Genomic DNA, 20894 nt, shown 5'->3' on the forward strand with positions numbered 1-20894 from the left:
CTTTAAAAATGAATGTATTTTTTAATCCTACAATGCCAATTCTAGGAATTTATCATAAGGAAATAATTATGGATATATGCAAAGACTTCAGTATGTACAATAATAAAAACTAGAAATAATCCAAAAGGCCAACACTCATTAGGTTACATGAATTATGGTTTATCTGTATTATAGGATATGTAGACTATTAAAAGTTAAAAGAACTATTCAAAAACAAACAAAAAAAAATTGTCAAATAACATGGGAGAAGGCTCACAACCTACTGATGAGTAAAAAATGGTAACGCATCTGTACTGATAAGTGTTTCAAAATGTCTTTTCTGTGTTGCTGAATTATTATTCATACTTTCTAAAATGAGTACTATAAAAAGTACGTATAGCTTTTACGTTAAAAAGTTATTCTAAAAAAATTCTTCCTCAAAGCACTTAGCAAATGAAAGAGAGACAACATTGAAAAAGAGAAACTTTTTCATATCATTATTACTTTGTATATATGTTAGTCCATAATTTTTTATTATTTTATTACTTCACAAGTATTTGTAATTTACACAAAATATTGATTTTTCTAAAACATATTTGGAAGCTCTGTGCTTTAATACTGAAAGCAATGACTAAACTCTTGTTATTGAGATTAAGCCTTAGTGTTAACAATTCCCCTCATTTATCAGCTCATGTTTCACTCAACTTCATCCTGCCTCAGTTTCTCTCTGTACGGAGTAAGCACATACTAAATTCTCACAAGAATGCTGAAAGGAATATATGTAAAGTATATCATACATAAAATCACCTGGGAAACAAAATGGTAAATACCTTTTGATTGCCAATTTTCTTATCATTTTTATAACCCTAAACAAATTACTTAAGCTGTGTGCCCCTGAATTATTATATTTATTTTCCTGTAAAATGGACAATATTAAACTCCTGAAGGGTTTTCTCTGAATTACTAAAATGAATGCAAAACTAAAATTTTTCATATAAAATTTATAATAAACAATATGTTCTGAAATAATGAAATAAAGAATATCAATTTATATAACAACTCTGGTATACTCTTTTCAGCATCAAAACATCCTTAAAGTAATTAAACTATTGCATTTCTGTTTAACTTCTTTTGGGGTTGATAAATATAAAAATGTTAATGCAAGCTAATATTTATTTTTATGCTACTTGAGTATCTTATTCCTTAAATTACTCTGTACCCCAAGAATATATTAATATAGTTTTGGATATAACGCAAAATTCTTTTTATGGTGGTCTCTATCAAATACAAAAAGCACTACCAAAGCTATAAATAACTATAAACTAAACATACTCTAGGAAAGGCTGCCCCCTTGTGCCAATCAATAATATTTAACATTTTAAGAAATAACAACTTTCTGACACTAGAAGCACTCAGACTTCTACTAAAAAGGTCTTGATCTTTCCATGTTCTGATTTCAACAGCTCATATTTAAAGTGGTAATCTTTAAAGAAAAACAAATTGAACAGCACATTAAGCGCATATGGACATGACTAATTTATGACATTCAGCAGCAAATATCAACATAATTCATATCATTTAACTATCATGGATATTAGCTGCTCAAGTGCTTAGAGGCTGAGCTCAGAGAGAGAGGTAATTTTCTGATCCTTAAGTTCTATAACAAAATACAAAGAAAGTAATTAAAGAAACCAGTGTATTTCAGAAGGAAAATAGATAAAGAAGGGATAGAGTATGGTGGCTTGTTTTTATATATATGTGTGTGTGTGTGTGTGTGTGTGTGTGTGTGTGTGTGTGTGTGTGTGTGTGTGTGTGTGTGTGTGTGTGTGTGTGTGTGTGTGTATCTCGTTCATCCAAGTTTTTAGGTATTTTCTTCTGAGTTCTTGGGAGATAAGATATTTTCTTTGAATTTGATGTATGGCCAATTACCCTTTGTAAAGCTTCTTGACATATATAAGTGGTATCAGGCCATTCAAACATAAGTCAGTATCAATATTATTACTATTATTATTACCAGTAATCTATAGTAGTGGACAAAGTATTACAGCAATAGACTCACTAAAGAAAACAAACATTAAGGCAATAAAAGACATATTACAGGTAACAAGTAATGAATGCATATTTTGTATATCTGATAGCATCATATTGTTCCTAATTATGGTCAGAACAGTTGCAATTCTATTTCTACCCAATAGGATCATTAGAAGAATTAAATGAATTAGCATTGATAAAGCACTTACTATAATAAACACCATAAAATGTTTGCTATATATGTGAATAAATAAGTAGGTACTATGTAGTATGCATTTTTTCAATAATACCTACTTTCGAAGGTGGTCATGTTCTTTCAAAAATAGTTCAGTTCTTCTGTTGTTTACTCCAGACCCACTTTTATATGACCTAGAACAAAAATAAAGAAAACTTAAGAACATTTTTGGTACATGTTATAAAAAAGGATTAAATGATTGACTCAAGTAATATCCAAAGTGGACAAATTGAGCCTCTCCATAGTTTTGAATAAACAATTATAATGTATAATCCTTTTCATTTCCTTCTAAAAATAGCATCTATCATAAATAGATAAATATGACTGGCTCTCTAACTTAGGCCTAAGACTTTATTATTTTTCACCAAAATAATCCAACATTCTTAAACAAAAATCTTACTTTTTCCTTTTTTTGATTTTATATACATTTATTAATAACTCTTCTAAAAATGTTTATTTTGTATCAGTTGCCAAAAATTCCAACTCACTAAAAGTACATGAAAAGAGAATATACATTCATTCGTTTATTCATTAACTCAGCAAATATTTATTCAACATTTGTGAGGTACCAGACATTATAACAGTAAAACATGCTACCTAGCCACAAGTTGGTCATAGAGAGTTTAGAGAGGTACATAAATTATATAATTGTAATTCAGTGTAATAGGAACTATTATGATAATAGTTATATACAAAAGAAGAGAGTAGTCATTTCTATAGGGCAGGGGTAGATTAGAGAGACTATGAGAAATACAGAAACATTCTTAAAGAGAGAAAATCCTCAAAGGGTACCCTGTAGAACGAGTGATAATTTAGTTATAAAAAGTGGAAGATTATTCCAGGAAGGAAGGAGAGCGTGTGCAGCATCATGAGGTGTGGAAGAACAGAGTGTCTTCAGAAAACTTTGCATTGTCCATCTTGAAGAGTAAGGTTTGGGAGGATACTGTAAAAGATGAGGAAAGGAGAGGCCTTTAAAGCCATTACTTTTCCTTTCTTTGTCTATTATCTCCTATATCTTTATTTTCCCCAAGTGGGAATAATACTTTGTTGGGGTTTTTTTTGGTTTGTTTTATTTTTGGACGCATTGGGTCTTCGTTGCTGCGCACGGGCTTTCTCTAGCTGCAGTGAGCGGAGGCTACTCTTTGTTGCCGTGCTCGGGCTCTAGATGCACGGGCTTCAGTAGTTGTGGCTCTTGGGCTTGGCTGTTCCGCTGCATGTGGGATCTTCCCGGACCAGGGCTCGAACCCGTGTCCCCTGCATCGGCAGACAGATTCTTAACCACTGCGCCACCAGGGAAGTCCGGGAATACTACTTTGGATTGATTACTACACAGCACATGGGGTGGGGAAGCTATTGAAATGGAATGTTTCCCTTCACAATGATACACGCAGTCCATCAACTGAAGTCTAAGGAACACAAAAAGGAAGCTAAAGATCTGCCAGTTGTGGCATACTTAAGGATTTCTATCCTGGTCTTAAGTTCATTACAATTTACTAGAAAACGCTTTGTATCATTACTATCAACACTTACACGTTTCAGTTCCTTACTTACAAAGTATCAAGAACAAAATAAAAAATTTAAGTAACTGCACATACACCGCAGTAAGACAAAAGAGGGTCATGCTGGTAAAACTGAATCACTAGCTGAGAGTAGGGCTGATGTGCAAAGCGCAGTGGGAAAGAAAACACCAGGAAAAGCAGCATGATATAACCAAGAACACACTGGACTTGGAAGACTGATGACTAGCCAGTTAACCTTAGATAACTCTTAATACCTAGTTTTATAAAATGGGACTAATAATTTGTATCTATACCCAAAGATTATATGAGGCCAAAAAAGAGAGAATATATGAAAAAGCAGTGTGTAACTGCAGAAAAAATTCTTAAATGTCAGTTATCACTACTATATCTCATTCACTAATCATATTCTGCCATGTATTATATTAATTTGAGTATGTGCCTTACTCCCCTCTAGCATCTAGAGGGCCATGTTGATCTTTTCATTTCTACCTTCTACTGTGACTGACATATTATCTTACTCATGGTTGGTAATCAGGAAATAGTTTAGTAAATGGATGAACATGTTTCTTTTATGATCATCTTTTAGAAAACAAGTTATTACATTGGAATGTAGTCTAACAATTCCCACAAACTGAATGGTAGTTAAAAGCCTACACATCAAAGGCTGTCCGCTACACTGATTCTCAACGCATTCTTTAAAATACCTATGTAAATAGACTATACAGAAAACAGACACAAGACTTATATATGTGCCAGAGAACTAAAAATATTTCAAAATTCCTAATATGGCAAAAATGTTTCATTTTTTTCACTCCTATATGTTATACAAAGTACATATGACTAAATATAAGAAACACAGATAAAACACAGACAAACAATCAACATTAATTTTCCAAGATAATTTCTGGAGGTAGACACACAACTGGTGACTGGATAATCCTGGTTTAGAGTTTTGGACAAAAATTTTGCATGGGATGAATATTAAATGATCTCTCCTGCAAAACTGTCTTACTGTTACAACAAAATAAAGGAACTCTAAGAAAATATTTATCAGAGTACACATGATATATATCAGTTCATGAGATGGTAGTACACATCATAGTTCATGAAACATAAGTATCATACTTATGAAACTTAAGCTTATCACAAGTGAGACAATGATAGGCATCAACAGATGGTCCAAAAGTGGAAAGTCTGCAGCTTTAATTAGATGCCCAATGGATTTAACCCTGTCAGTCATGTACAGCTGTGAAAAACATTTTGAAAATGTGTATAAAATGCTAGAATATATTATTAAAGGTGAGGTAAAGGAATGGAAGAAAAGAATACATTTTTAAAATTATGGCTTAAGAGCAGCATAAAAATGTTGGGAGTCTTTAAATAATTTGACTAAAGTTATGAGTCTGTATGAAATCTGGAAAAAACAGATTTCAGATTCCAGGGAAGTAAAGGCTACTTTGATAGCTACCTAAGTATTGATATGTAATTGTTGGGGCAAGGGAGAGGGTAGGGGGATAGACAGTAATCAGGAAGGGAAACATGGACAGCTTCATTTATTGGTAACGTTATAATGCTTAAGGTGGGTGGTAGGAGATCAGAGAAGAACTCACGAAGACATCATCTAAACTGGACTTTGAATTAAGACAGGAAAGTCAAGGTTGGCAGGAGCCAATGATAAAACTAGGGGAAACTGGAGATAAGACAGCAAAGTAGATTAGGACTATACTGGAGCAGCAATGTTTAAAGAACAGTGAAATGGGAATTAGAAACCTTGAAATCTAAACCATGGTTCTGCCACTCAATTTGCTATTAATCATGGATATACTCTAAATCTGATTCTGAATAAACATCCTACGAAAAAATATAAAAGGTAACTTACTCAATATCCTTTCGTACTGATCCCATGAGATTCTCCCTTTCCCGTATTGCCACAAAGTTTGCTTTGGTTTTATGGAATTCATGTGTATAATCCTGCAATCAATCAACATCTAGAATCAACACTAGCTAACTATAAATTTTCACCTTATTGAGCCAGTTATGTATTGTTATATTACAAATTTCTGCCCAGAAAACTGCTATTTAAGAAATCAAATTGCCAAGAGGTAAAAATAACACTATAGTCACTTTCCTGAAGAGTGACCAACTTCTTTCAAATGAAAACAATTTGGAGGTAGGGGAACAGTGCCACTAAATCACTATCCTTTGTATCCCCTAGTACCTTGTCTCATGGGCCAGAATTGTAAAGAAAAAATAATTCTCAGATAACATGACTTCAAATAGCCTAGGATAAAACTTAAGAGGCTCCTTCTACTCATCAGTGTACCCAATGGGGCTTATTTTCAAATTTCACCTTTTTGGAACTCCTGCAGAAATTTAATTCCTAAACTAATCAAAAGAAGAACAGAAGAGAGCTATAAAGAATAAAATAATTTTAAATATTTTCCTTTTTCTACCATATTTTTAAGTTGCTAAGGAGTATTCATTACTTTAAAAAATTCAGATCAGTATATAAAAAAGATAAAAAACATAATGCCACCTCCCAGAGAGCCCTTTAAAAACAAAAATAATACATGAACATGGGGTACCATGAACTAAAAGAGTACCAAAAAGAACAGAAGTAAAAACCATCTTGCTCCACAGTTCTTAATATTATGATCACTGTCTTTCAGTTTCTTTCAGGAAATATGTTTTTGCATATATGAGTTTATTATTTCTTTCATTTATGATAAAGAAATCATACTATATTTTGCTGCAACCTTATTTTTTGTAGTTCATAAAGTATGAAGTAATCCTTCCATATCAGCAAATTGAAATCTACGTTCTTTTTAATATTTAATAGTTAATTTTTAAATTATGACTATAGTAATTTAATAAATTCTCTACTGATAAACATTTTAGTTGCCTTTTTTTTGCTGTTAAAAAAATGCTTCAATAAACACTCTTGTGTATATATTTTATTGAACTAAATGTATTTAAAGGGTAAATGCCTAGCAGAATAACTGGGTCAAAGAATCTTACATGAATTTGATAGTGTTAAAATGCCTTCTAGAAAGACTACACCAACTTACATGCCCAGCAAATGGATGAGTGCCCATTTTTCTACACTCTTGCCAACAATGGGTTACAAATGCTTCAATATTTGCTAACTTGACAGGTGAAAAATCGTATCTCATTTTTTTTCCATATCTCATTTTGATTTGTATATTTTCATTTGGGAATGTGGCTGACCATATTTTTATGATTTTGGCCACTCATTTTCTGTAAACAAGTTCATATCCTTTGCCCATTTTTCTACTGGGTTGCTTTTTTCTTATTTCTATTATCTCTGTATATTAAGCAAACTAGTCATTTATTATAGTTTCTGGTATCAGGTCTTGCTTAGGGAAGTCCTTTACTACCCCAAAATGTACAATTTCACCCATGCTTTACTCTGAAATTTTATTGTTTCTTTTTCTACATATAAATCTTTGATCCATTTGGAATTTACTCTGGATAGGAGGAATGAGATAGAAATTGAGGTGTTTTTCCCCTCAAATAGTTAGCAAATTGTTACAGCTTTATTTATTTTATAATCCCTCTTTTTTCCATTGATTCAAAATAGCACCTTTATCAGAAAGTAAATTTTCATGCATGTTTGAGTCTATATATGAACTCTACTCTATTCATCTACTTTTTCTCCAGAATCAAACAGTTTTATTATTCTAGCTTAACAGGTTTTAACAGGTGGCAGAATTAGGCATCCTTTACTACTTATCTTCATTTTCACATGGGTTTTTTTCTTGGTTATTCTTATGTAACTATAATTCCAAATAAACTTTGGTGTCATTTTGCTGTTTTTTAAAAAATGAAACAAACAAAAACCCCTATTATTTCCACTGGGATAAGATTCAATATATAGGCTGATTTAGAGAGAAATCATCCCATCCAAAAGCAGAGTAAGGGCTTCCCTGGTGGCACAGTGGTTCACAGTCTGCCTGCCGAAGCAGGGGACATGGGTTCGTGCCCCGGTCTGGGAAGATCCCACACGCCACGGAGCAGCTAGGCCCGTGAGCCATGGCCGCTGAGCCTGCGCGTCCGGAGCCTGTGCTCCGCAACAGGAGAGGCCACAACAGTGAGAGGCCTGCGTACCGCAAAAAAAAAAATAAGTAAATAAATCAATAAAAAAGCAGAGTAAACCTTCTTTTATGTTCCTCAGTAGAGTTTTATACATATAAATCCTATACATTCTTATTAAATTATACATAAAATTTTAATAGTTTCTTCCATTGTACTTTCTAACAGATTACTGTTTGTGTGTAGGAAAACTACTTGCTTTTATATATTAATTTTATAAGTCATCAACTTACTGAATGTTTCCAATTTTTTTTTTTAGTTTTCTTGGTTTGTATTAGCTATATAATCTTATCATTACCACAGAATACAGATTTTGTCTCCCTTTTCAGTCTTTATATCTTGTTCTTTTTATTGTGTAACTGAACAACCAAGAACTTCTAAACAATGTTAAACATCTATGGGGATTGTGGGTATTCCTGTCTTGCTTTTTTTTTTTTCAAATATATTTAGTTATTTACTTTTGGCTGTGTTGGGTCTTTGTCGCTGCACATGGGCTTTCTCCAGTTGCCGCGAGCAGGGGCTACTCTTCGTCGCAGTGTGCAGGCTTCTCATTGCGGTGGCTTCTCTTGTTGCAGAGCACAGGCTCTAGGCGCATGGGCTTCAGTAGCTGTGGCATGCAGGCTCAGTAGTTGTGGCTCGCGGACTCTAGAGCACAGGCTCAGTAGTTGTGGCACATGGGCTTAGTTGCTCCACAGCATGCAGATCTTCCTGGACCAGGGATTGAACCCATGTCCCCTGCATTGGCACACGGATCCTTAACCACTGAGCCACCAGGGAAGTCCCTCCTTGTCTTGTTTTCTTTTTTCCAGTGGGAAAGCTTTTAGTGCTTTATTATTAAGCATTATGACAGATTTTAATCTGATGTACACATTTTTGCATTAGGTAAATAAAGTATCCTTCTAGTCCTATTTTTAACAAGTTTTAAAAATTAGAAATGGTGGAATTTTTTCAATATTAAAAAAATTTGGGGACTTGCCTGTTGGCGCAATGGTTAAGAATCCACCTGCCAATGCAGGGGACACAGGTTTGAGCCCTGGTCCAGGAAAATCCCACATGCCGCGGAGCAACTAAGCCCATGCACCACAGCTACTGAGGCTGCACTGTAGAGCCCACAAGCCACAACTACTGAGCCTATGTGCCACAACTACTGAAGCCCGTGTGCCTAGAGCCTGTGCTCCGCAACAAGAGAAGCCACTGCAATGAGAAGCCCACGCACTGCAACAAAGAGTAGCCCCTGCTAGCCGCAACTAGAGAAAGCCCATGTGCAGCAACGAAGACCCAACGCAGCCAAAAAAAAAAATTTGCCTTCCTATTTGTACCACTATATTTTTAACACCTCCCATGTAAATCTTTAAAAGTTTTTTCATTTTATTGGTATACTTTTAATATTTTTCTCAAACAATACACTAAATATAGCAAATTACTTCTCTTCCATGTTATCTTCAAAGCTTGATGAAAGTATACTCTAAACCACCATATGACTGCTTATGCGTGACCACTGGCTATTTCACTGTTTCAGCTAGCTAGCAAGATCTTCCACAGTAGAAGTATACTTACCTACTGATGAATATTATTCAATTTTACCAGGCAAAAGCAAGAGCTGCTAACCATTTTCAGAATTTTATAATATCAAGAAAAAAAAGTAAAACAGGACAAACTTCTATAGCATGGCATTTATCCTCTTACAAGATTTTTCCCTTTGTTCCCCTACATACACATGAACACATTCTATTCATAGAGTAAAAAAAAACCCTAAAACTTCCTATAATAACATAAAAATCTCAAGCCCAATGTACTACCTGCAATATGTCTCTATGTCGCTGTAATGTATGCATCAATGCTGCATTCAAGGAGGGGACACCGGCACTGTTGGTATATTCTGCCATTTTATCATTTACTCCTGTAAGCTAAAACAGAAAAAAAAAAAAAGAAAGAAAAAGAAAACCAATAAAAATATTTTAGAAAGCACTGTAAAGAGATAAAAGTAAATTATATGCCTATATGCCTTTCTGGCTAACAGCAAAAAACAAAAACAAAACCAAGAAGACAGCAGGCAAGGGTTCAGTATTTCCCCAAAATAATCCATAAAGGCTAAAATAACATCCATAGGACCTGGGAATGGCTGTCATCAAAATTCAAGTGGCCTGGGGAGGCATACACCTTGAATGAAAGGGTGATTTCAATAAATACGTCTGCATTAATATAATCTAGTACCATATCTAACAGGTACACAGTTATTAGCAAAACAGCCATTTAACAGAAGGTACTTACTTACCCTTGCCAAAAGCTGTTCAATCTCAATCGCCATAGTTTCAAACATTCTGTCTTGGCTTGATCCATTTAAAAGGGGTGTTGTGTCAGAGCTGAAGAGAAGTTCAAATAAAGAGTATCCATTACTTAAACCTAATCCTTTAAAATATACTTAAAATAATAAGGTAATTATTCTTAAAGAGGTCAAGTGGAACCCCGGAGACATTCTTTTTGTTTCATAAGAAGTTATAATTTTATAGAAGTTTTTCTATAAAGATCACACATCCTAAATATTAAATTCAGTATAAAATATAATTGAATGTAAGACTGTCCCAAGCTTTAATACATCCAATCTTAATAATGCAAAGAAATTCTAAATGCTTGTTTACTGTTTCCCAAATGAAAGTAACTTAAACTATGGCAGTGCCCAATTAAATGCTGTATCTAAAGGAACAAATAATGTGAAATAAAATTGCAGACCTATGTAGTACAGCATCTAAGAAGAGCCATAAAATATATTACAAATTATGTTAGCTCTGTGAGGAATAACCTTTAAAATTTTTACCTCAATTATGGTTCCTGAGACCTTAATTTAAGTTCTCTTTTCCTTCTATGACTCTTTCCAAGAAGAAATAAAATTGAGATTTAAACAATCCACAGATTGGATAAATAGTTATTAAATAATCAGGAACTGGCTTTAAGTCTAATACAGATAGCCACATCCAGCAGGGAAGTTTTAATACCAATCCTTTACATTTCCACTTATACTACATAATTGTTTCTGTTTTGCTTTGCAAAAATGTATTTAACTGTCTTCTGAAATCTTAATAGTCAATCCTAACTTTTTACAAGTGAAACTATGTTTGACAAATTCAAATTCTAAAACCACATGTCTTGAAAGTTTCATTTGTCTCTTCTGAAAAACCATTAACCTTCATTAGGTCCCAAGTGGTATATACTATCATATGAGCAGCTGCAGCTCAATACTGATCTTAGTTATACTGAACACAGATAAATACCAGGAAATGACTATGCTCTCCAACCTTACTGAAGACTTTTTCTTGCCCTGTGACAGTTGCTTGGGTGCAGTAAATGAAAAGATTAAATAACCAGTTTAATGGTAAATTTACCTTAGCTCTTTCCCTTTTCCACATACACATCTACAGCAATAGTAACAAGCAGTGAAATAGCCAATAAGGAGGATTTTTATTTTAGGATGTTTAACTAGGTCCAAATTTTTATTTCTTTAAAAATTTTTAATTTATTTGCCTTAAAATATCTCATTCTTGATCATGTGTCAGAGCCAACCCAAGGTTCTCTGCTTATCTCAGAACATGCCCATGTGAAATGCTCCATATACTACTAATACAGATCCTCCCCTACCAGAAATAAGGAAAAGAACAATGGGCCAATAACATAAGCTCCGTCAGGAGGAAAACTGCCTATGTCTTGCTCACAGATATATGCCTGTCACTGAGAATAGTGCTTGGCACACAGTAGATGCTCTTTAGATACTTGTTGAATGGATGAGGAGGCAATCTCTACACTCACCATTCTCAGGGAGGTATGAGTCCGGGGAAAAGGTCAAAAACATACTCTCCACAATACTAAGATTCAGTTAAATTTAATTCATTTTATAAGTACATGGTGATTCATAAGATCATAAAGTTCTCAAAATACAAAAAGTAAAAAAATTACTCCTGAAAGAAACTTCTGGTTGTCACTGAGTTTATTCATTATGATGTGCTTTCAACCTGGGCAACAAACAAAACTTTAGAATGCACATTGGATCTTGGTCCTCATGGCTCTAGGTTTCTCATTAAAAGGGACAGTGAGGCTGAAGTAATTCCACAAACTCATTTCCAATTTGTTGTAGAATTTCTGAGGGAATGTTCTTGAATAGTTTCCCCTTTAAAGGAGTCATAAAAGTACAGGCATACCTTAGAGATATTGTGGGTTTAGTTCCAGACCACCACAATAAAGCAAGTATCTCGATAAAGTGAGTCACACTAATTTTAGGCTTCCCAGTGCATATAAAAGTTACGTTTACAATTTACTGTAATCTATTAAGTCTGCAATAGTATTATTCTAAAAAACCAATGTACCTATCTTAATTTAAAAATACTTTATAGCTAAAAAATGCTAACCATCATCTGAGCCTTCAGTGAGTAATCTTTTTGCTGGTGGAGAGTCCTGCCCTGATGTTGATGGCTGCTGACTGATCCGGGTCCTAAAGGCTGGGGCGGCTGGGGCAATTTTAAAAAACAAGACAATACTGATGTTGCTGAACTGATGGACTCTTCCTTTTGTGAACGATTTCTCTGCGGCAGGCAATGCTACTTGATAGCATTTTACCCACAGGAGAACTTCTTTCAAAATTGGAGTCAATCCTCTCAAACCCTGCTGCTGCTTTATCAACTAAGTTAATGTAATATTCTAAATCCTTTGCTGTCATTTCAACGATCTTCATGGCATCTTCACCGGAAGTAGATTCCATCTCAAGAAACCATTCACCTTTAAGAAATTTATATATCTACAGGAAACAACGCCTCATCTGTGCAAGTTTTATCATGAGACTGCAGCAATTCAGTCACATCTTCAGGCTTCACTTCTAATTCTAGTTCTCTTGCTATTTCCACCACATTTGTAGTTATTTCCTCCACTTAAGTCTTGAACCCCTCAAAGTCACCCATGACGTTTGGAATCAACTTCTTCCAAATTCCTGTTAATGTAGTTATTTTGACCTCGTCCCATGAATCATGAATGTTCTTAACGGCATCTAGAATGGTGAATCCTTTCCAGAAGATTTTCAACTGACTTTGCCCAGATCCATCAGAAGAATCACTATCTACGGAAGCCACAGAAATGTATTTCTGAAATAATAAGACTTGAAAGTTGAAATTACTCCTTGATCCATGGGCTACAGAATGGACATTGTGTTCACAGTCATGAAAATAACATTAATCTCATTGTACATCTCCATCAGAGCTCTTGGGTGCATTGTCAATGTGCAGTCATACTTTGAAAGGAATCTTTTTTCCTGAGAGTAGGTCTCATCAATGGGCTGAAAATATTCAGTAAACCATGTTGTAAACAGATGTGCTGACATCCAGGCTTTGTTGTTCCATTTATAGAACACAGGCAGAGTAGATTTAGCATAATTCTTAAGGGCCCTAGGATTTTTGGAATGGTAAATGAGCACTGGCTTCAACTTAAAGTCACCAGCTGCATTAGCCCCTAACAACAGAGTCAGCCTGTCCTTTGAAGCTCTGAGGCATCAACTTCTAACTATGAAAGTCCTACGTGGCATCTTCTTCCAATAAAAGGCTGTTCTGTCTACACTGAAAATGTGCTATTTGGTGTAGCCACCTTCATTAATCACCTTAGCTGCACCTCCTGGATTACTTGCTGCAGCTTCTGCATCAGCACTTGCTGCTTCACCTTGCTCGTTTATGTTATGGAGACGGCTTCTTTCCGTAAATCTCTTGGATCAACCTCAACTAGCTTCACACTTTTCTTCTGCAGCTTCCTCACCTCTCTCAGCCTTCACAGAATTGAAGAGTTAGGGCCTTGCTCTGGATTAGGCCCTGGCTTAAGGGAATGTTGTGGCTGGTTTGACCTTTTATTCAGACCACTCAAACTTTCTCCATATCAGCAATAAGGCTTTTCACTCTCTTATCATTCGTGTGTTCACTGGAGTAGCACTTTTTAATTTCTTTCAAGAACTTTTCCTTTGCATTCAGAACTCGGTTGTTTAGAACAACAGGCCTAGCTTTCAACTGATCTCGACTTTCAATATGCCTTTCTTACCAAGCTTAATCATTTCCAGCTTTTAATTTAAAGTGAGAGACGTGCAACTCTTCCTTTCACTTGAACACTTAGAGGTCACTGTAGTTATTAATTGGTCTAATTTCAATAGTGTTGTGTCCCAGGGAATAGGGAGGCCTGAGGAGAGGGAAAGAGATGGGGGAAGGACCTGTCCACGGAGGAATCAGAATACACATAACATTTATCAATTAACTTTGTCATCTTATAGGGGTGCAGTTTGTGGTGCCCCAAAACAATTACAAAGTAACATCAAAGGTCACTGATCACAAATCACCAGAAGAAATATATCCTAATAATGAAAAAGTTTGAAATGTTGCGAGAATTACCAAATGTGACACAGATACAGGAAGTGAGCAAATGCTGTTGGAAAAATGGCACCAACAGACTTCTAAACACAAGGCTGAAACCTTCAATTTGTAAAAAAATGCAATATCTGTGAAGCACATAGAACAAAGTGCAATAAAACAAGGTGCGTCTGAATTAAGATCGTGATACACAGAGAACACAGGAAAAGCATCATGTAATCGTATCTCTTAACAGTTTGGAGTTTTAAAATTGTATACTCACTGGCATAGTCAAATGGGAGACTTAAATTCAGGAAAAATGCTTTCTAGTGATAAAATAAGTTTACTCATAGAAAAGAATATTTCTCATTCTCTTTACCTGTTAAATAAAGGCAAGCCGAAAGCAATGCATTGCAATCAAAGCTATGTGACATGCCAATAGCTTACTTTTAGCTCCTAAAGTCAATATGTTGGCCCTGCTATCTTTAATTCTTTAATCATGTGACCTTGTAAAAAGAAGCAACACTGGCTATAGTACTGAAATAAGACTTTTGTTGGAATGTACACAGAAAGGTTTGGAGCATGGGCTCAGGATATAGAAAGATCTGGTTTCACATCCAAGCTCAGTTTTTATTATTACTAGCTGAAAAAATATCCCACCTACCACCAATCCTCAAGAAGGTATGTAAAATAAGTAAAAATGTTGCCAGCAGCCTTTATATAAAGCTCTTAAAAACAGGACCTGAGGCATGATGAACACTCTTGTGTTTAAAATTATTAAAATAAGCAAAAATTAGAAACAACACTCATCTACAGAATAAACTGATACAAGCACACAATGTAATACTATATGCAGCAAATGAATATACTAGAGTTAAATGTATCCATAGCTTAATCTCAAAAATAATGTTACACAAAAAAGCAAGTTGCAAAATAACTCTTATGAATTGTTCAGGAACACAAATATATATGTAGTAAAAATATATGGAGGTTACCCGGAGGGAGAAAATGGGATGCCATCAGGGGCCTCAACTGAATTGGTAATGATTATTTCTTAAAGTGGGAGATAGGCACATGGGGATCCATTATATTATTCTTTATATCTTCCTAAGTGTCTTAAATATTTCCTAATATTTTTCAAAACAAAGTGGATGGTCTAAAGTGAGTTTCAAAGATAAGAATACATTTAAATATGTTCAAAATAGTAGTATACCAGTTTCTCAAAAAAGAACCAAAATTTAAAAGAGCTTCGATCATTAACAGTGAGGATACACACTGCATTAGATTAACTTTAAAACACCAGAATAACAGTAGGTATACTGTGCATTTGAGTAGTCTCTCAGATCCATTTAGCAATCAGAAAATATAAGAAATACAATGTGGGCAAAGCAACATTTCCTTATACTGGCTTATTTCTGATGCAAACTCACTCTTAAGCCTTAGCATTTTCCTCCTGACAACAACACAGTCTTTGCCTAAGGATCCCAAATAAATGTTCATCTCAAGACTTAAGAATTTTTATAAGTCACTAAAAAACAAGGCAAAAACAAAAAATAAAATACCAAAAATTTACCAATAGACCAAGTTACAGAGTTATATATTTTACTTTATTTTTTTAATGCTTCAAAAACATTATATAGTTTAAGGCATAATAGAGAGAATCTGGTAGTACCTATACCTGTCGCGTCTTCCATCTCGGGCACTGCTGTGACTGTAACTTGTACATAGTTTACTGAAGGAAACTAGTTTCAGGTCAAGCTCATTTTCCAGCTGTCGAGCCTGTTTCCTGAGATCTTTAACAAAATTACAAAAGCAAATAATTAGACACAAAAAATCCATCAGTAGATATAAAAATCACAAAACTTTTCTGAAGAAAACAAACTATGAAAATGATCATATATCTAGAGTCCCCCTTAAAGAAAAGTATTAAAAGAAGCAAACCAAACACCTACCCAGGAAAGCAAATTGTCACTTATTTAAACTTCAGATGAGGCAAAAAGGGGAGAAACAGTGGGAAATGCAAATTTTCAGCTTTATCCCAAAGACAGCTAGACAACAAATGCTGTTCTAACATCCCTGAAATTACTTATATAGCAACAGCTAAAATTTTTAATTTTAATTCAGGGGAAAACAGAAGAGAATACAAATCACAAAGGAACCGAGTATGGTTTATGACAAGCATTATATCAATTTACCAGCTAACTTTATAAGAAAGAAACCATCACTGTTTTTGACAAGGATTTTCCTATCTCTTTATGTTCCAAAGCTTTATTAAGCTTATGAAATTCTTAACAGTACAGTGAGTAAGTGCTTGAGTGTAAAGAAAAAAATCACTGACAAAGATTTAAAAAACTGTCTTTCAATAAGCTTACTGAAAGATATGTGGAGAGGATGAGTTTGGCAGTAAACGATGTGCTACCGACAAGGTCAAATATAAGTAAAACAGAAATAAGGGTGTAAGTTTTTAAAGAACAGAAGCAAACAAGCATGCAGAGAAATTGGTATAATGGTTTGGCATCTAAGGTGGTTGAGTGAGAGGAAGCCCATATCTAGATGTGAATACTCTCATTAATGGTGAAGTAGAGGTCAAAATAAAAGGGCTGAAATACAGAAGGCATAGTATAAAGATCTCATCTTTCAGGAACAAGAATATGAAACATTATTTCAATATACTTATCAGCAACCAGAAGTAGGAAGCAGCATGCAGGTAATACAGGGGAGCACATTTTCTCAGAGACCAAACCTCAGTTAGAATCTCAGCTCAGCCTAAAGTTCTGAAGTTCTGAGAACTGGCTCTGATTTATTCACAATCTACTTAACCTATGAATCTCTGCTTTTTGTTTTTTAAACCCCTAGCTTCAGGGTTTTCCTATGCATTACTAATCATGTGTTTAAGGCACCTGGCACAGAGTCGGTTGTCAATAATAAGCTGCTATAATTATTAGAGCATGACGCTTCAAGAAAGTATAGCCTAATGACTAATGTTCAAGATACCAATAGCCACTTCTACATAATTTTAAAATATTTTCTAGCTAGCACACACATTTCAAATAACCGTTTTAATACATGTTTTAAACTATAAGCATGCTTCTCTGTAATTAGTAACTGTCTTCTATAGTAGAAAACATCAAGTAAAAGCATTTTGAAAGTATAACAAGCAAGTATGGATGACCTCAGAATTAAGTATTTTAGACCAAGTGGCTGATAGTGACAATACTGCTATTTGTGGTGGGTTCCAGAGGCTTCGGTGGGTAGCAAGAGGAAATAGGTTAAAAGGGAAAAGGGATTCGGAGAGTAGTTTCTATTTTGCAGTAAAGCAAAGAGACAACTGAAAGAAAAAGATCAGCCTTCTCTGATCTCTGCTTATCATCATGGTCCAGGAATGAGTTTTACATGAGCCCATTTTATCAAACCATATTTTCAGATTAAATAAACTTGCTTGTCAAGTCACAAGATTTTTTTTGGTAGAAGAGGTAAAGCAAATGCAATAATTACAACTCACACTGGTTCTCTCAACTTTCTCTTTTTAAGAAAACCGATTTCCAGAGCAGAGGGTAAAGTTATTTCCTCTGCCTTCAAACCTGACTCCACACCCAATCCTCGAAGTCCCAGCCTGAAGGTGCCAAGCGGACCCAACAGGAGGGAGACATTCCGCTCACACAACTTCCCTCGATGGACCGGACTGACAAGTTTCTCCTTCCTCTTTTCCTACTCAACTGCCCAACAGTTACCTCAACTCTAAGGCGCTGATACCTCCAGTCTCCTGGACTCGGCATATTCTCGCTCAACACTCGTTTCCTCCCAGAGTTCACACCCAACCCCCTTCGTCCGAGTTCCGCTCCCCCCTCAACCCAGCTCTCCTCCGGCGACTCAAACCCTCTTCCTCTCGGTCCCGGCTCAGCCCTCTCTGCCCAACCCCTGCCCCAGGTCCCGCTGTCGCTCAGGTCAGTCCCCTCCCCAGACCGCACGGTCTCTACAGCCCCCAGGCCCGGCGGCTCGCACTAGCCCGGCCCTGCCCGTCAACTCGGCCGCTCCGGAAGACAGGCTCTTCCCCCTGCTGCCTCCGCCAAGACCCGTCCTCGCTCAGCTCTTCTGCCCCTCGGCGAGACGCAGACGGAAGTCTCCCCTTACCTTCCCAGTAATTGCTGGTTCCTGCCGCCATCTTTGTTGTCCAACGTCAGTCGGGATAGGAGAGTAGAGGCGATGCAGGCCAGAGAGTCATTTCCACGCCTTCTTCCGCTTGGCGCCAGGGCCGATGGGATACGTGAGCTTCCACAGACACCGCCACCTGGCGGTCAATTCATCATTTTACACCTTTTGAGCAGCGAGACTGACAACTTCAGGTTTAGCGCCTGACACTCCCTGAACATCTGCCTTTCTGGTGTTGGTATCCGCTCTCCGCGCCCTAAACCTACATCATCGCCCTCAGCTGGGCTTATCCCCTCTCCAACAGGGACCTCCCAGGCTGAGAAGAAAGTTATCCTTAGACACAACTACCTGTTTCCTTCACCTTCTCTCAAATGTGCATCTTCAGCCAGCCTCTTTCTCTTCTCCAAGCCAGAGGCTCTTTTCTTCCCAAGACCAACCTCTTCATGCTACCTCTGCCTGTGTTCCATTATCCCACATCTCTGATATATGTGCTCTTCTCCACTGGCCGCCTTTTCCTCTACGGTAGAATCCCAGCCCTCTTTCCTTCCCAGCCGCCAAATCTAAAAAGTGTGTGCTAACTGCTTCCATGTGCCTCATCCTGACCCCTCAACCTGTTAAAATCAGCTGTCCAAACTCACTCTTTATAGATACATAAATTATCACAGTTTGCTCGTGTCCACATTTTACCAGTTCTTGTGAAATGCAGAAATCTTACGTCTTGTAAAGGTTTTAAAATCACACCTGGGGCTTCCCAGCTTCCCAGGGCTGCCCACCTGGTGGCGCAGTGGTTAAGAATCTGCCTACCAATACAGGGGAAACGGGTTCGAGCCCCGGCCTGGGAAGATCCTACGTGCCGCGGAGCAACTAAGCCCGTGTGCCACTTCTGGGTTGCCAGCTTCTCCAGCATCCATTATGGGATATATGAGGCAACATCTATTATGGGATATATGAGGCAAAAAGAAAACCAAGGAACTCACCACAGTGTCGTTCCTTGGATGCTGGAGGTCCCTTGGAGGTTCCTAGCTGGTCTGCCTTCTTCTCTCCACCTTTCTGAGTCTTCTTTGTTTTATATATAACGCATGAGGTTTTTTGCTGTGCTTAGTGGGAGGAATAGAAGAGAAATACATCTAGTCCATTTTGTTGAGAAATGAAAGCCTCCGTTTAATTTTTAATAGATTTTAATTATCTGCTAAAATTCTTCATCTTGGGGGCTTCCCTGGTGGCGCAGTGGTTGAGAGTCCGCCTGCCGATGCAGGGGACATGGGTTCGTGCCCCGGTCCGGAAGGATCCCACATGTCGCGGAGCGGCTGGGCCCGTGAGCCATGGCCACTGAGCCTGCGCGTCCGGAGCCTGTGCTCCGCAACGCGAGAGGCCACAACAGTGAGAGGCCCACGTACCGCAAAAAAAAAAAAATTCTTCATTGTCTTATACTTTTTTGAATTTATTCCTTGCCATTGTTTTAAAGTTTCTGATTGATAACTGAAAAATCTGTAACTCCCGTGGGACTGTTTCTATTTTTTTCTTGATCTTTGATCATTTGAGATGTGACAATAAAAGTAACTTTTAACTGGATGCTATATGTTATGGATTAAAATTTGTAGTAATCATTTGAGGCTCTAGATGGTATCTTGCTCCAGGTACAGTTTGCTGCTTCTTGCAGGCAGTTCAAGTAGGGGCAGATCAGCTTACTCCAGTATGGGATGGGACTAATACCAAGTGGGATTCTACATAAAAATTGGTCTGTTTCTGACTAGCCCTTACTTCTAATGTGTAGCCATTCAAGTGTCCTAACTTAAAGTTGACCGGTGCCCACTGCCTTGATAGGTGCTGAATTCATATTTCCTGCCACACAGTGGTACTGCCTAAAGCTTCTGCATGGTTCTCTGCCTCTTGCCTGGCCTCTCTGCTACCAGGCATCTCTAAACTCTTAGTCACCACTTATGAATCAACCAATAACTTAAGGTAAAAACTTTATTATTTTCATCCCTGAATTCCCTTTGCTAGGCTCTTGACCCCTAAGTCTTTGTTACTTTAGTAGCTCTCCAATCCTTCAACAGGTTTTTTGGTGGTTGTTTTAAAATCCAAGCTTTTCTAATTATTCTTGATGGGAAGGTCTTTCTGTTTTAATCCACCCATAACTGGAAGTAAAGCTAAGTTATGTTATTATCTCTAACTTATCTGTAGATTTTTTGTATTTTTCACATGCACAATCATATCTACAAATAATGACAAATTTGTTTCTTCCTTATCAATATTCATATCTGTTACTGATATTTCCATGCTTCATGGCTGAGATCTCTTCTGTCCATACAGCAAAGTTCACATGCTTTAGTGGGGTTTTTGTTGGTTTGTTTTGGTGATAGGGAGGGGTCATAAGTGTTCCAATTTTGCAGTTTTCATTTATCTTGCAGGACTGTAAATTTTCCTTTTTCTTTTCTCTCTCATCACCTAATTGTCAAAAGGTCCATCTCCTTTTTCACTTTTTTTCTGTATTTCAGAGACTGC

The 20894-nt window shown here is 36.6% G+C and overlaps 1 protein-coding gene across 2 annotated transcripts in view; it reads right to left on the reverse strand.

Annotated features, from left to right (window-relative positions):
- The window catches only part of GOSR1 (golgi SNAP receptor complex member 1), a 51011-nt gene extending 32530 nt beyond the window's left edge, over nt 1–18481 (reverse strand). The window contains exons 1-6 of one of the 2 annotated variants that reach the window (XM_079904825.1): nt 18372–18481; nt 15919–16033; nt 10154–10241; nt 9678–9785; nt 5645–5736; nt 2305–2379 (exon numbers count right to left, since the gene is read on the reverse strand). In XM_079904825.1, the coding sequence (XP_079760951.1) occupies nt 2305–2379; nt 5645–5736; nt 9678–9785; nt 10154–10241; nt 15919–16033; nt 18372–18402 (509 nt within the window). In that variant the 5' untranslated portion in view covers nt 18403–18481. Of the gene's footprint in view, nt 1–2304; nt 2380–5644; nt 5737–9677; nt 9786–10153; nt 10242–15912; nt 16034–18371 lie in introns of both variants that reach the window. The other variant, XM_079904824.1, reaches the window with a different exon arrangement.
- Nucleotides 18482–20894: the final 2413 nt, after the last annotated feature.

The sequence above is a fragment of the Stenella coeruleoalba genome (genome assembly GCF_951394435.1).
Source record: "Stenella coeruleoalba genome assembly, chromosome: 19".
Classification (NCBI taxonomy): domain Eukaryota; kingdom Metazoa; phylum Chordata; class Mammalia; order Artiodactyla; family Delphinidae; genus Stenella; species Stenella coeruleoalba.